General features: G+C 40.8%; 1 protein-coding gene across 1 annotated transcript in view; it reads left to right on the top strand.

Annotated features, from left to right (window-relative positions):
* Window positions 1–435: 435 nt before the first annotated feature.
* Window positions 436–17,470, top strand: part of INPP5F (inositol polyphosphate-5-phosphatase F) — a gene marked incomplete at its 5' end in the record, with an annotated part of 43,605 nt that continues 26,570 nt past the window's right edge. Inside the window, 2 exons of the mRNA XM_080621070.1 lie at window positions 436–532; window positions 14,676–14,756. Coding sequence (XP_080477196.1) covers window positions 436–532; window positions 14,676–14,756 — 178 coding nt within the window. The remainder of the gene's footprint in view (window positions 533–14,675; window positions 14,757–17,470) is intronic.

Genomic DNA, 17,470 nt, shown 5'->3' with positions numbered 1-17,470 from the left:
GCTGCTCACTGTGTGCGCGGTCCCGGGACACCTCCCTCCGCGGGGCTGGGCTGAGGGGAGCTGCGGGCTGAGGCGAGCGGGAGCTCCGCCCCTCGCGCTCCGCAAGCCCCACCCCCGTACCGCGCTGCACCAATGAGAGCGCTGCGAAGCGCTGACGGACGGCGTCACGTGCGGAGAGGGAGGCGGGGCCGGAACCTGTGCTCGTGCCCGCCCGCCCGGGGGAGCGCCCCTCGGCGGGAGCGGTGGCGGCGCCCCTGGGACTCGGAGGGCTTCGTGCGGCAGCCCGCGTGCGCGCACCCTCGCTCGGCTCGGGAGCGCGCCCCGGCCCTCCGCACCTCCGGCCCGCCCCTTCGCTTTCCGCCCGGTGTACACGGGTGCGGAGCGGCGGGAGCGCCCCGCTCGCCCTCCTGCCCTTCTTCCCGGCGGTGTGTGAGGATGGAGCTGTTCCAAGCTAAGGACCACTACATCCTGCAGAGCGGGGAGCGGGCGCTGTGGTGCAGCCGGAGGGACGGCAGCCTGCAACTGAGAGCCGGTGAGACCCCGCCGCTGGCGCCGCTTCCTGTGTGGGGAAGGGCCGGGGTCCCCTCGCTGGGGGGCAGTGGCTGAGAGCAGCGGGGGAAAGGGTCGCTGAGGGAAGGGCGGTGGCGGTGCCGAGCCCCGCTGAGGAGTGGCGGGGCTCTGTGGTGGAGCCGCGGGTGGGTCCGCTGGGGTTCAACCTCCCGCGGGCGCAGTAACCGCCTCTGCCCATCGCCCGCCCCGAGGAGGGTGAGCCCCGGCTGCTGCCGGTCCTGCGCTGCCCGGAGCAGTGCCCGCGGAGCGGGAGGTTACGCGTGTCTTGGCCCCGCGTGGAATTCCAATGAGGAATTGGGGTTTTATTGTGCCATATGTTTGTTTCTGTGCAAAATCAAGTAGGGCTGCGTCTGCACCCCGCCGCCCCCCCCCCTCCGTGGGGAGCCTGGGTGGTTCATGATATTGGAAATGGATCTGGACAACCTCAGGGGAGCATCACCAAAACAGAAGGGCCATCTTGTGCTGGTGTCAGCCTTACGTAAGTGATGCTGGCCACTGTTCCCAGTAAACGGTGATTGCGTCTTGGGGCAAATGTGTCCCCGTGTCTCCTCTTTGAGGAGAGGTTGAGCAGGACTCTACAGTTCTAAATTGCTCTCAAATTTTATTAGTGTAAGTGATGGTTACAGTGGGTTTAAGTGTATCTGTATCAGACTGGAGAGAAGGAAGTGGGATCAAAAATTGTGGATTTGTGTTAACAAAAATGTTTGCCTAGGGTTGCGTTACAGAAATCTTGAAACAATGGTAATGATAATATCCTATCCTGGAGGTGAGTCAGTAAAAGTGTCTATAAAATGAAATACCATCCTTAAAATCATAGAATCCCAGGCTGGTTTGGGTTGGAAGGGAGCTTAAAGCTTATCCAGTTCCAACCCCTGCCACAGGCATGGACACCTTCCACTAGAGCAGCTTGCTCCAAGCCCTGTCCAACCTGGCCTTGAACACTGCCAGGGATGGGGCAGCCACAGCTTCTCTGAGCAACCTGTGCTAGTGAAATCAGCTTGCTTTCACAAATAGATGCACTTTAGATGTAAAGGACTACAGTGTACCTGCTTAGAAGTTAAAAATACTCTAAATAGCTGGATGTTTAACCAAACAAAAAGTCTTCTAAATTTGAGATCCATTTATGCTGATAAAGCCAGTTCAGCATGCATATGACTAGGATGGCTATCTGAGCAGAGCACGCTTCATGATCCCTTTCATAAAAGGCTGGAAAAACTTTATACATAAACATCAAATACCATTGTTATCTGTGTTTATCCAAAGAGCTGTTTTTCAGACTGGTCTGCCTTGTGTTATGGTTTTATACTTGGGTCATGTCTTGTCAGTGCAAGTGTTTTGCATCTCTTAGATAAAATTACAGTCTGCCTCAAGTTAATGTGACTTATTCTTGTCCAGCAGCTTCAGTTACGGTTGAAAGTCCAGTAATACTTTGGCTTATACATCACCTTACAGAATACTTGATGTTAAGCTAGCAAACAATACTGCTAGTCAATGAAATGCGTGGGTTTGTGCATGTGTGTGTGGGGAAGCCTTCAGGTTTAGATTTGCAATAGTTATAGCCATCTGCAAAAGCATAAAAGCTCTTGCTTGACCCAGACTAATGAAAGCACAAACAAGTGAACTGTAGTTATGGCGATTGGTGTTTGAAAGCTTTAATTTTAAAAGTATCATTTTTTTGATACTTTTATCAAAATAATGAAAAATCATAAAATTTTATTTTTTACCAATTTGTAACATTTTATCAAAATCATGAAAACAAAATCACTTGTTTTCATGTAGCCATTGCTGTGATATTTTTAATATATTTTCTCAAAGTCCATGAACCTCATGGAGGCTTTGCCAGTGCCCAGCAATGCCTCTGTGCTGCTCAGCAGCATTTTGTCCTTAGCTTTCCTGTAGATTTTCAGCCAGTATACATGTGATCCCTGACCTACAGATGAATGAAAGGTAACGTGATATCAAAGTATCTTAGTCTGCTTGAAACTCCTACGTTAGTCACGCTTTCCTGTTTCAGTGTGTTTGTAGTCTTGTTTTTCCAACGCTGCCTGTGGATCGTCTTAATGGAAGTGGGCTCTAGGGCTGCGAAATGAAATACCTTAAAGTGTTGAAAGCAAGCCCGAGACAGAAATGGTTCTCTGACAAGAAGTCTTTCTTGGCTCAGTAGCTCTTGCATGTATGAAGACAAAGCTGGATATCCTCAAGTTTGCAATTTTATTACAGCTTAATTTCATTAATCAAGGCCACTGACCGGAAGTGAGTAACTGGATTATTGTGTTATGAGTCACTGCCGCATTAAAAACCCTAAAATCATAACTTGTGTTCATTGACATGTTTAATAGTCTGTCAAAAGGCTGTAATTCAACTGTGTGTCTTTGCTTGGCTTTGGAGGCCTTGGTTTTATTCTGTCCCACAGAGGCTGCTCTGAATATCTGTATACATTCACAGATTGAAATAGATAACACTGGCAAGCCTTGCAATTACTGCTTTCTGTGATAGGTCTGAATCTAAAGAGCTGATGCTAAGCCTTATAAAACTCTCTTCCCTGAACTGCAACAGCATGTTCAGGAATGTGCTGATTTTTGAAAGCTATATTTCTGACCTCTTGGAATCATGGAGAGAACAGCTTGAATTAAAAATGGCAAAAAGCCCTTGGTAAATATTTGCTAAAAGCAAAATCTGAGGTTGGCCCTGGTTTGAAGGATTTCTGCCTATGTTTACAAGATGTTTCTGGTGTTTTTTTCCCCTCTGAAGTGAAAGCACTAATGAGTCACCTGCAGGAAATCTATGAATCACTTTGGCATCATAGATTTGGTGAGAAATTTAGCTGTCTACAGGGTACTTTCATCAATGTTGTGAAAAAACATGTGCTGTTCAACCATGCTTTAAAACCTTACATCAGCTCTTGATCAGGATTTCACTCTTGGTTTACTCTGTTTGTGCTCTGTTTGGCTGCTCCTGACTGGTAGTTCTACACAGATTACAAACATTGTTTTATTGATGTTGTTGGTATAAATTATGTATTTATAGACACATGTGTATACACATATAGGAAAGAGTGAAAGTATTGAAGACACTGAATTCTTGCTGTTTCCTTATCTGCAGAAAAACGAATGGGACTATTTTATGGGGTGAACACTATTATAATCATGTTGGCCATGATAATACCCTGGGCAGTAATGCCAGACTCCGTAAGTTTCGGAGTAGTTGTCACTAAGACTATTACTAGTTCTTATGCTGGTTCCCACCACCCTGCAGGAAAAAGCCTCCACGGTATTTTGAATGATATATGGTTTGGAATTATCCTAACACAACTTTTGTGCACTTTTGCTCAAAGACTCCATCACCTCTGCCTGCAAGAGTAAGGTGCTGTTAAGGTGTGTCTTACTTCTGGAGCTATAATTAGAGGCAAATGAGCATTTGTTTGTTCTAAATGCTTTAGGAAATTAGTGTTACAGCACTGACTTTCATCTGTTGTGAATCGGCAGCTGAAGCAATGCCTCTTAAATGTTTTGCTTTTAATGAGAGGCATGTTACCAAACAGTATGTCAGTATTGGAGCACAGATTTCAGGTTAGGTGTCTTAGTCTGATAGTGTGAAATCTTCTCTGAACCACAAATCATAAGGCCATCTAGTGTGCTAGCTCTGTAAGGAGAGGTGTGCTTGCCTTCCTCCTCTGAGACATTACAGGAGTCATGTAGGAATTGCTTGTCAGAATTCCTGAGCTGCTGTTTGTGATTGTAGATTGGAGAAGAGTAGTTCCTTTGTTTGAAGTCTAATGCCTGTACATGCACAAGTGAAGGCCTTGGTCTAATGAACAGTGTAAGGAGTAATGCCACCGGTACCTGTAGATGGATTGGTAGGTGTAAGCTGACAGAATTGTCCTGATGATGGCCTGAGTGTGAACTCGTGCTACTGAATTAAGTATTTCATACAAAACTGACTTGCTGAATTGCCGTATTATGTCTTAGGAACTGCCTGGCTATTCTGGAAAATGAATTCCAGAGGAGGTAGTTGTAGCTTTAGGAATAAATCTCTCCATATTGCAAGTTACTTGTTAAGGAACCTCAAGCTGGTTTTTGACACTTCTTTAGCTGCAGTGGTTACCGAACTGTTTCTCCCCCTTGCTGGCTCATTCTGTTCCCTCTTTTCTGTACCCTTTCTCAGTTGTCAGCACAACGTATTTGTGGCATATGTGACAAACCAGATGTTAGATCTGATCTGTATTAGCTGCAACCCAGCAAGAATGTATGCTTGAAAAAATCTTCAACACTTAGTTCCCTGTTGCTGCTTGCTCCTTCTTGCAAAAGAGAATAGAAAGGACTAGGGTAGGGGGGTGGGCTGCTGTGAATCCTTCATCTGATTGAATATTACATACAGTAGTCCATTTTTTTTTTTTCCTTGCTTCTGATTGTGAGGCAGGATTTTCAAATACATTTACCACAATGAAAATTAATCTGTAATTCAGGTGGATTTTTGTGGCTCATATTTTAGCAGAGGTTGGACTTATCTTTGATCTCATGGCTTAATATGAACTAAATGGTGAATAGGAAATTGCAGACTAACTGCAACTAAAATATTTAGAACAGAAGGCACTGACAAGTAGCAGCCCTTCAATTAAGAAGGTCTGTATCAAAGGCTTGTGGTTTTTCAATCTGTGAACACTGCGATTAGGTTCTTTCACAGTTTAGCAGTGTGGGTGATATTTCAGCTGTATGTGTAAGGAAACATTAAAACTTTAAGGGACTTAAGTTTTGAACTGCAGTAAAAGATGACCATTTATTTGATATGCCACTTATGTTCTTTCAAAACAACTGTTGTAGATTAGAATGTGTTTTATTTAGTGGTCTTTAATTGATACTATTCAGCATACAGGAGAGCTCTTACACTGCTGAAGTTGTGCCCCAGAAACAATAGTAAATGCTGTAGCTTCTTAAGGGACTCTGCAATAACTTCCACCAAATACTTCCCTCGAACTATGAGGCTTCTCAGATGGTGGGTTAGAATTTTCTTTTAGAAGCAAATCCTTCAGTGCAATATCAAACAGATCTCAAATATAGCTTAATTACATATTCAATTATATGTATTTCAGAAACTCATCCTGTTAGAGCTGTCTACTGAGACTTGAGGCCCAGAGTTTGGCAGACTCTACTTTTTTCTCTTCAAGTGTCTAGAAGATTTGAGACTGTGGGCAAAACGTATTTTTTGACAGTGTTTAGAGATTTCATGCTTAACGTTTTAAGGAATAGGAATTTTTAATATACATGGAGGTTTTTAGGGAATAAAGTACAAACTTGGTAACTCAAAATTTGTTTCTCAAGCGTTAAACTTGCTATAAACTTGTGATTTAAAAAAATTAGTCCTGTTCATTGAGTGTTCTGGATTTGTTATTCCAGTTCAATATGGATATTTATATATATATTTTATATATATATATTACATATATAATTGGATATCCAATTCGGATATGGTTATTCCAACTGAGAAACTTTCAAAACCAAATCTGTATGTCTTGAAAACCCACTGTCCTGCTGTGGCAATTTAACTTGATCTGTATGATTTAACTCTTGACTTAAACAGCAAGAACAGAACTTTTCCCAGTTTATTTTCAGTTGTGATTTAGTTATATCACTCTTGCAGGAATCATTTACAGGAGTTTTAGCCAGGAAATAACATTTGTTGTAAGATAGAATATGAAAACAGAGTCCACTGTGAAGTGTGCTTATGGGTATGTGCAGGTTTTTCTTCTCCTTCCATCTGTTTAAACCTGTTGTGAGGTGCTCTAATTCCTGTCTGTGGAGTTAATGCTTCCAGCTGATGGTCATCGGATCTATCAGCTGATCAGGTTCTAATTATATCCTTATTCGTTAAAATAATTTCTCATGTCTTCATAGGAAACAATGTCACAGGAGCTGAGTATCAAGGAGAGAAGAAATTGTTGGACAGATTTCTAGGGGAGGAACTTGGAAACAGTACAACCCCCATTCCTTTTGAAAGTTCTGCTTTAGCAAACAGAAGTATTAATACTCAATGATCGGTTGTGTATTCTTGTTCCAAACATATCTGATTTCTCCCCAGTAAAAACTGGGAGAGGAGTTCTTTTCCTGAAAAGCTGAGCCAAAATGGATGGAATTCCACTTGAACAGTTTAAGTTTTCCTTTTGAAGAAGAAATCTTACTTGAATAGAAGCCATGGAACACCGTTTATTGTGTCTTTGGAAAACTGCAAACAGGGTACTTGAACATACTTAAAGCTCAAAAACCTGTACTCTGTTTTGAGTAATGTAGTAAGTCCTTACCCCTGATAAAATACTGAGGATAGTAGGTAAGATCATACTGAGATGCTGAAGTAAATTGCATAAAAGATGCCAGCGTTGTGCAAAACAGAGTTTTGAGCTGAATTTAAAAGTATAGGGCCTTGCCTGGGAGCTGGTTGCGAAATATATGTGGCAAATGTGCTGGTCTATCATTAACTGTTAACTTTCAGTTTGTTTTTTCCCTGTCTATTTCTCAGTTTAGGAAGAACAGCAACACATGGCTGCTGCTTAAATGTTTTTCCCTGTCCTGACATGTTTATGATACATTGCTTGTTGTCATTTGATTAGATAGTCAATTTGTCCCCAACAGTTACAAAGAGGGAGGGAAGGAAGGAAGCAAGCATGTGGTGCCTGTGGCATGAAATTGTTTATTCTCTGTTCCTGAAACACATGTGCCAAGTTCTTGTGTGTAACTCCCTTATTCAGTGTATGAAATGGTTGTTCCCAAGCCATAATTCTTTTTCTGCTTTGAGGTGGATTAGTTGTGTAGTCAGGAAAGCTAATTGTGGAGTGAGAAGGAAAGGTGACCATGAGGGAAAACCTCACCTTGCTTAGACTTGGCTTACCACAGCTTGTAAGAGTACTGCTCTCATGGCTCTTAAGAAGTGTTAACAACATAAGTCACTTCAATGACAAGTAAAGCAGGTTATTTTTCATAATCATGAAATCCTTCTGCTCAATTAATGTCTATATTCAAACCTTTTGAGCATAGCTGAAACTGTTGAGCAAACGTTTTAGAACAGCATGTCTGCAGAAGGACTGAATGTAGTGTTTAAACTGTTGGTTTTAGAAGTAGGTAAATCTTCCTCCTGCCTTTCTGAGAGTTTCCTTCTTACAAAGTAAATAGGATTAAAAATGCAGACAGCCTGCTGCTTTCCTGGCTTGAAGGTATCCTTACCAATAAACAACTTGAGCTTTGTTGAAATACCAGCTGAAGATAGGGATGGTGTTGGTCTGTAATAACATTATTAAGCTCTTGTTACTTTGGGAAGGATGAAAGGTATTATTCCCTTTGTCACTAGTGATAGAGGTTATGTTTACTAGTAAAGTTCAGCAGTGGAGAAGAATAAAAGGAAATCCTACAGTAAAAAAACCAGCCAAAACCACTGAGCTTCGGTGGCTTAGTGCCTATATCTGCATTTTAAGAGAGTCACTGCTGGGCACTTACCTGAATGGGCTGAGGAGCTGGATTCTAATTTCAAGTGGTTGAAACCCATCTTAACAGCTTGCTGCACACAGTTTGGCACCCATTTTGCCTCCAAAGTCGGGTGCACACACTTAAAGAGTGCACAACGCAACGCGTTGAGGTGTGGGAAGAAATATTTTGTAGCATTAATAAAATAATTTTAAAGTAGTGTTATCTTTATTTCATCCATTTAAAACTTGTATTTCTGTGTATTTGTTGTAATATATTTAATATTAGTGCAGTAGAACTTGCGTATTACTTAGCAGCCTGGTTCTGTGGAAGGTGTCCCATGTGGCAGAGGGGTTGGAACTGGATGAGCTTTAAGGTCCATTCCAACCCTAACCATTCTATGATTTATAGATAAATATATGTATTTTTGGGATGCATGTTAAACTAATTTTTACTGATGTGGTAGGTGATAAGAAAGTTTGGAGACCACTTATCTAGAGGGTCAAATCCCATTTGGAGAGATGCTTCACCTGCTAACAACTGCTGACAGTTTGCTACCACTTCTAGTACAGGAGTTCCCTGTGCAATTACTTGTAATACTGGAAGCTCTCCAGACTCTCCAAATGTTCAGAGCTCTCTGAACGTTTTCCATATGTTTTTAAGTTTCCCAAGCAATGCCTGGTGACTCAGGGGATTTTATGACTGCAACAGAATATAAAGAAGTGTTCTTCATCAAAATGAATGGTAAAGATTCACTTTTGTTAGGGACTTTCTCTGGGACTTGCAGCCTGCTTTTGCAGGAATAACACAAACTTGTGTTGTATACTCCCAGCCCCACTGCTTCAAATCTGTCGCTATACAACTTGAATTGTATTTGAACTGTTCCTGTTCATCTAGTCTAACTTGGAGATACTGAAGCAAAGGGTCCAAAGAAACTAAATCACGGTTTCATTTTCTTAGATACAAGTGGGTGGATGTGTACGCTACAGCGTGCTGTGCTTCTGACAGGGGAGACAGGCACTCTGTAAGAAACTTGCATTGAATTACCATTTGGAAAACATGCTTCTCATTACTGGAGATTGGAGGATAAGTAGGCTTTCTAGCAAGGCTGTAGGGCATAGTAGCAATGAGGAGACTAACTGGGATGTTTTGATATCCTCCTGGCGTAGCCCAGCTGGAGGCTGCTTAAGGTTGGGAGGGTGCAGGCAGAATGGAGAGCAGTGTTGTTTACATGTCTCTAGTAAAGCAAAGCATTTCAGTTCGAAGTGATTGAGGGCTCTCAAGGCTGTAACACAGTGCAAGCTGTATAAGTGACAAAGGCAATTCCAACAGGTGATTAGCCGAAGGGATAACTTGTTAAAGTTTGGGGGAGAATATGCAAGCAAGTGAAGTTAACACTTCATGACAAGAGCTTGTAATACTAAATGTCTTCATACTCCTCCATCTTTCTGTAATTATAGTAGCTAATATAACTTTAGAAATCTGTGCTAAAAGGAAAACTTAATTAGCCAAGTTTCATTTGGATAAGTAGTACTTTATTTCCTACTAGAGAAAGAAGTTCAAGTTTATACACTTAAGTCTTCCCAGTTAATAGATAATCTCTTAATCCTGGCTAATAATTCAGAACACAGTTCAAAGATGAACTGGAACTTGGAAGCAAGCTTTCTGTTGAAAAGCCACAAGAGGTCATAGGGGTCAAATAGTGCTAATAATAAGTTGTCTGTGATCTAAAGCAGACATAGTCATAGAAAACCCACTCTATCTAAAAATAGTATTGAAGTTGGGGTTTTTCCCCCCCAAAGTTAACGCTTCAGGTGTCAAAAGTTATGTTAGCAGAGCTGAAAGATTTGCTTTGGTTATTTACAGCGAGTTACTCAGATTTACCTTTTGTATATAAATGTCTATTGCTTGTGTTGAATGTTGTGAATCGAGAGGGTTACTGCTCTGTCAAAAGCTATGGAAAGAATTCCTGAGAAATAACATGTCTGTGTTTACACACTCACATATAAACTGAGCTTGAAGCTCTGTGATGGTTTGTATGGTTTTGTACTAAGTGCACTGACAGGAAACACTTTCTAACCAAGGTACATTCCTGAAAGTCAACAACGTTTGAGGAAGGTAAGAAGAATATACTGCCAGAGCTATAGCAATGTTTCAAGATAAATAGTTAAAGCTATCTAACGAATTGAACCAGGCAGTGGTTCACTAGTAAGGGCTGGATTCAAGTGATTACAAATGAAACCTTTTATTCTTCCTGCCTTTTCCCTGACAGCCTGCCTCCTTAAACCCATCAGGCTTGCATAGAGTCATTCAGTGTAGAGCAAGTGGCTTATCCCAAAGCAGAAGCTTGTTTCCTCATCAGAATTTGTGCCTGACCTAGGATCAGTTCTGCTGGTGGCTTGGAGAAAGAGCTAGAAAATACATTTGGCTTCTTCCAACCTGCTTTTGAATCTGCTTTTTCAGGGTTACATTTGTGTAAACACGGAGAATTAAAGAAACTTTATTGGGCATTGCATGGGCCTGCATCACTGCTGGTAAGCTCCAAGGGGTGGTGGTGGAAGTAATCACATCAAAGCTGGTTTTGTTCTGAATTGATGACGGAAGTTCTATTGTGCTGCAGCCACAATGCTGATACAATCACTGTGACTGGTAAATGTATCGTCAGTGATCGTTAATCTCTAACGGGAATTGGCAGGAAGAGGCAATGCTTATTTCAATAGCTTGAATTTAGTTATTGGGACAAGGGAAAGAATGAACAATTTTGTATGTCAGGATGGCAACTTGGTAAGCAAGTACATACCTCAGAGTATGTTTAAGGGGCATGTTTAAGGCCTGTCAGACTCTGGCAGTGCTCTCAAATTAAAACATATTGAGGACACCAGAGAACTCCCCATGTCAGGGATGATATCCCATGGGGCTCAGCTCACTGCTTGTAGTGACTCTTTCTGCTTTTGACTATTTTGACAGTGGTCATTCTCACCAGCACAATGCTGCAAGAAATCTGTTTCAGCAACATTGTGCTGCAGTTTCAGGTTAAGAAGTCTTTATTCCTAGTTGGCTGAGTTTCAAGGGATCACTAGGTGACTAGTATGACACCTATAGGAAGGTAGGTTTGTGTGGGGAAGGAAGAGTAACTATTGATAAGTTGTACTTAATATCTCAAAGCATTCAGTCTGTTTTGTGTGTAAAGGCCAGTGTTTCCTTTGATAGAACCTTGTACTAGTGAATTCTTATTGATAAAAGCATTTATATGAGAAAAATCAAACTTACCAAGTGTTGTTTCAATGTTCAGCAGTCAGAAGTGTGGCCAGGTCTCTTATATATGCTATCCAAAAACTATTAACTGAGGATTTTCAGGTTTGTCTTGTATGGTTATTTCCCCTTTGGCTTAAAAAAGATCTAAATGCTTTTGTAACATGTCTCACTGTCTACCAACTTATGCTGCCTCTTAAATTCTGCTATATTTTGTAGTCAAAGACTAATCTTCAGGCTTACAGTTAGCTTTTTTGAATTTCTCTATATTTAAAATTGTGACTTAAGCAAAGATTAATTTGCTATAATTTTCCAAGATACAGATGGTGGCTGAAGATGCTGCTGCCTGAATTGCCAGATAGACTAAATGACTGCAAGTGAACAGACTTGAACAATTCTACAGGGTTAGACAAGAGTTGGAGACAGCTTCTTTGAAACCAGAGTAACTAGGACTTCGCTCAACACAAAAGCCTATCTTTGGGGGTGGATGGGTGAATGATGGTTAAACCTTTTAACTTGGTTCACCCATCTTCCATTTCCAGAGCATACTCTTGAAGAGCAAGAGGTTCATCAGTATGTATTGTAGTGATGTTTATTCAGCACGGTTGGGGGTTGTCTCTGAGTTGAGGTAAGGCTTTTACACAGGAAATAGAGCTGTAACCAGTAACAAAGTTTTAGTCAGAAGGTCAGAACCAGATATGTTATATTTAGTTAAAACAATTTGCTTGCCTCAGTGTTGTCACAGGACAGAAAGTACGATGCTGTCACCAGAGAAATCCAGTGCTGCCCAGCTGGTGGGTCTATAGCTGAGGTTTTTAAACTCTCCAAGTGCAAAGTGCATTGAACTCCAAATGCATTCTCTTTTTCCCCCGAAGCTTATTTGTACTTTAAGTGAACACAGGAATCAAAGTTTAGAGACAGTTCTCATTGTGCCTTTTTGCTGCTAGGGAGATGTATTCCTGTAGAAATGATGAATGTTCCATATGCTTATGTCTAGGGCTACATATGTCAGAGTAATCCACAAAACTAATAGAACAGCCATGTAAGACTCACTTGCTCTACAGTCCCTGATACTGGTTTCCTTATGTCCTTTTGCAGGCAAGTTGAAACTATCATTTCTTTATATCTGTAATTAAAACAAAGTCTTGTTTTCTTATTTAATATCTCTTGTAAGCTCCTAGAAGAAAGCTTCACTTACTATGCAGAGCTTTTCTACTAATATATCTTATCATAGCAGGAAATCAGTGGTTTAAAAAATTATTTAAAAAAATTATACTTAAATGGTATTCTAGATTGCTGGGTTTGTAGTAGCAATGGTGAACCTTCGGTGGTTTGGTTTTTTAAATTCCTCCTGTGCTTAGCTGGTTTTGGTTGCTTGATATATCTAGCTGGTTTCTAGCTCTCACAATGGAATATGAATGTAGAAATCAATTGCAAAGATGGCAAAAAGCAGATGAAGTCTGAGATAGTACAGCTTTAGAACCAGGGATGAACACAAGACTCTCAGATTGTGTGGATGAACTGGGAAAGGAGGTGGAAGATTTGCCTGAGGAAGGCTGCCTTTGTCCTTCTTCCCTGTAAGTTTGATAGTGCAGATTTCCCACTCAGCATGTTAGCCGGACTGAAACTCTGAGCTCAGGCTGTCCTAAACTTGTTTTGTATGAGCACAAGTCTCTGTCATACTGATACAAAATGAGTTTGGGTACTTCAGCAAGGTTTGAGGGTAAGTTAAACTCTTCCCACTGTCATAGACACTTGTTTCCTGGTGCTCATCTATCTGTGTTAGTCTCCTTAAGAACTTAATTTCGTTATGGCATGATTCATAGTGGGTTCTTTACAAACCAGTTAACTGTCTGTAGCATTCTCACAGTGAAATGAGAAGAACCAGGAGTTTCTCTGCAGATACGGTCCATTAAATGGTACAACATGATTACACACATGAATTGTAGCTCTGTACTGACTCCTGAAAACATTGCTTTGAATTCTGCTCTTGTGCTCTTAGTTCTTTCCTGTCTATATACAAACACATGTGATATATCCCATTTAAAGCAGTTCAGTTTGGATCTTCAACGATTTCTACTGTATCTTGTGTAATTGCTTGTATTTAGTGGTGAAATTAGCTGAGTCTGGTTTAAATGTTAAACGCTGAAAGCTAAATGTATGTTCCGGGAATACCAAAGTCTTAATTACAAATGTTTCAAGGAGGATACAGTGTTTGAGAGCAAGTACATAAAAATGGTCAGACTATCAGTTGTCACTTATGGATCTTAGACTTCCAAGAAGAAGCTGAGGTCTTGTAAATAAAGTATGTGCAGGTGATGTTTTGTACCCTTCTGTGTCTGAAGATACCGTGTTAGTTTGTTCTTTCAAATGTTCACCTACTTACACTGGGAGCTAAGATGTTTAATTTGCCTGGATGTTAAAACTGGAGAAACTCTTCCACCTAGGAACAAGTAGTTTTGGTAGATAATAAGCTGCTTGTCCTTCTTGGTATAGAAACCCCCTCTCTTCTCCTTTGCCTTTGTGAGTTTGTTCTCAACTATGCAGATGTTGTTTCTGAGGATTTGTTTTGACTTAAAAGGTTTGCTATATAAAATCTGTTCTTTCTCATAGTCTTGAGCAGGTCCTACTACACTGTTAGAAACTCTTGCTGAGTATCAACAGCGTGTGTCTGTGAGACCACAGGATGCTTACTCTTCATGTTTATACTACCTTACTGACTTGAATCAAATGATGGCTTGAGTGCATGTTAAGAGGAGTAGGCTTCACAGGTTAGACAGTTGATAGTGTTGCCTTCCTGCTTTCTCTTCTCCTTCTTATGTGGTTCACTGTAATTTCTTTACAGTAGGAGAACTAGAAACCTAAAACTCAACTTTGTGTACTTTGGTATTCCATGTAGTTGTTGAGAGTGTTTTAACAGAAGAGGAAGTGTGTGTGTGTACGCATGTATATAGAAAGACAATGTGAAACTAATAGTAATGGGATAGGTATGGGAGAGAGCTGGGGCTGAAGGTTAACAGCTGCTAGGTTTTTGAAGCTACATTACCAGCTTAATGACCTGTATTCAATTTCACTATAGCCATGTAAAATTTCAGTTAAGCTACAAATTCTAATGGTTATTAGAAGAATTGAGCCTCCATTAAACTGAATTCCTATAGCCAGTACAATCATGCATATTTTTGCTGAAACATCTGGGGTAGGGCTTTAAATTAGTTAGGATCTTAGTCATTTGGTCATAGTTACTTGTTAATAAGCTACAATTGAACAGCAGGTGTATCTTATTGCAAGAATACTGGTATTTTTCTACCCTCTAAAGTTAGGTAAAGTAGAGAGAATGCCCATCACTGGGTTATCTGCCCTGTTGAGTTTACTTTAAGAAACCAGGTGCTTTGTTCTTTTTTGCAGCCACTGATCTTCTTCTGGCTTGGAATCCCATTTGCCTGGGCCTGGTAGAGGGAGTCATTGGTAAAGTTCAACTCCATACAGGTAGGTGGTTCATGCTGGGTTTTTATTGCTTGTTTTTCTTACACTGCTAATGTGCTTTGTTTTGAGGTCAGTGATACTACAGATAACACTGTGTAGCTCAAATGCGGTTATGTAGTGGTCTTTGCAATGGAGGGGTATTCCCCAACCATGTCAAAGTGAATATATAGTAGCTGGAAATGCAAATCCCCTCTACTTTCCAGTGTGTGTATTTTGGTTTGTCACTGCCTTGTAAAAATGGAGAGCTGCATTCACAGAGCAGAAATTTGTGTTTGAGGCATGTGAGAGGTGTAAAACTCTTGCACCTTTTTGAATAATCCTTTCAAGTGGATTTTTGTTGTTTTACTGTGGTACAGTGCAAAAACTAATGATGGAAGTTTTCACAGAGCTATAAATCTTGAATTCTCAATGCTGTATGGAAACCGCAAGAACAATTACTAGCTTGGTAGGTGGCTATTTGAAAGTAAAAGGAACACTTAAATTTATTTGCAGGTAGATGTAAGGTATAGCTATGAAGTGAAAGGGAAGTAGAATGTATTGTGATTTAATGTTAACTGATTCAAGTAACTTTTTCATGTGAAATAAGGTCAGTGCTCCTTTAGCTTTAGTCAGCTGCAAAGTCCTGTAGCCATAGAAAATATTTATTTTGATATATGCCAGCTTTGTCTAGAAAGATTCTTTTGCCAGTAGAGCTCTGGATATCTCTTTACTGACAGGGAGGAAAGTCGCCCATAAACTCTGCTTGACTTACTGTGTGCTTGTTCTTTTTGTGAGTGCTTAAACCCTGCATTTAAAGTAGTGCCTGGCAATATGATCAATACAGGTAAAGTTTCAAGTGTGTTCCAGGCTAGCAGGATGGATTAAGTGCTGAAATGGATCAGATGTTTCATCTGTTGAATAGAAACAGATTAGTCAAGATGGTAGTGGCATATTAGCATTAGGGTAGGAAAGAAAACAGGGACTGGTACACCACTGCATGAGCTTGTGACAGATCTAGTTCTGGGAAATGCTTGGCTGCATAGTTACTGTCTCATTTCTGAGAGTATTAGTTGAGAACCCATCTCTCCATAAAGTTTAGAATCATGTCCTCTTTCAGCTGTATCACTTCATCTTCTTTGAATTTCACCAGCTATTTTTGTCTGTGCTCATTCTGCAGACCTATTCAGCCATCCTTTTTCAGATCTGATGATATGAAGTGGCTCAGACTCTGCCATCTCACTTTCTCTTCTCCCCATCCAGGTTATATGTACTGTTCAGCATGTGCTGTTCATGATGAATGATGGCTAAACTCCAGCAATGACTTATTTCTGCTGTGGGAAAATACTCAATGATTGGTTTTAGCGTGGTTTTTAGCCTTTTTTCAAAAACCCAAGCACTTGGGTACACAGTGGCCTTCCCCCGCCTCTCCCTAGGGAGTTCAGTATAAAAGCCTTTGAAGAGGAAGACCTTATCAAATCCTTTCTGGAAGGTCGAGTATGTTATGGCAACCAGATATCCTTGCATGTGTGCTTACTGTGAGACACTTCCTCTGCTTACGAAAGCTTGAGTTAAAACTTTCCTCAGTATGTGATACTTCAGCAGGTGCCAGCTTGCTGTTGTCAGGTAAATGAAGATTATCAGGTAGTAAACTTGGTTGTCTTTCCACATGTCCTATAGAGCTGCTGAATCAATGTTGCTCATCATTTGGTTGTTGCTTAGGCCGGTGGAAGCATTTTGCTTTCTCTCTGCTTTGTTCGGGTGATGTGATCACAAACTGGTCATAGACTGTCCTTGTTGTAGATATTCTGATATTTAGGAATGCAACTGTCTTGTGAACTTCTATTTTCTACCATGAAATGTCTGAAGGAACAGTCTCCAGCTATTTATGCTTACTCTTTTGAGAACTACTGCTCCCTTTAATTTGCTAACAGTTGATGTATGTCCTTCAGTGGGCTGCAGTCAAAACAAGAGAGCTGAGTTGTTTATCGAAGGTCTCTTGAAACCTGTTGTTTCTGATGAACTTTCACTTGATCAGATTCAAGTGTAGTTTCATGTAAACCTCTAGCTGAATCATCTGGCACACTGTAACAGTAACCTGTCTTCATTACTTATTCTTCTATCAATCTTTGTCTGCTGGAAACTTTATCAGCAGAAGATGTATAAATATTTAACATTGCTGGACCATTATCTCTGGACCTGGTAAGAGAACTGTGCTGCAGAAGCTGGGTGAAATGCTTTTTTCCTTCCAGAGATGATCTGAGACAGAACTGTTGCTCTGATTTTTTTCTCTCCTGCCCCCAGATTGTAAGGATCAGAAAAGTTAAGCTCTTTTGGCTAACTAGAGTCGTGTATGGGCTTGCCCTGCTCAGAAACTTGTTATTAGCTATTGTTGGAAAGAAGCACTGATGTCTTAAAATGCTTAGCACACACTGACTAATGTTAGAAACTTTCAATACCTTTTTAAGTGTTGAAGTTTCTACCAGTACACTATAAAGCTGTCACTAAGCCTATGTGCACTTTAATGTCTTGGGCATAGATAGATCCTTTTATGTTCCTGAAAGATTTGCTTAATGGCACAATGCTGGAGCAGCCCTAAAATGACCCTGAAATGTCCCCTAGTCGATAGGCTCTCCTTAATTTTACATTGAATTACCCTTGCCAAAATGCTGTAACTAGGGATGGGATTTAATTTACTTCTAATCTTGCTGGTTGTATTGCTGGCCTAGTACAGAAGAATT

This window comes from Psittacula echo, assembly GCF_963264785.1.
Source record: "Psittacula echo genome assembly, chromosome: 6".
Taxonomy (NCBI): Eukaryota; Metazoa; Chordata; class Aves; order Psittaciformes; family Psittacidae; genus Psittacula; species Psittacula echo.
This window is presented reverse-complemented; position numbering and strand designations above follow the sequence as displayed.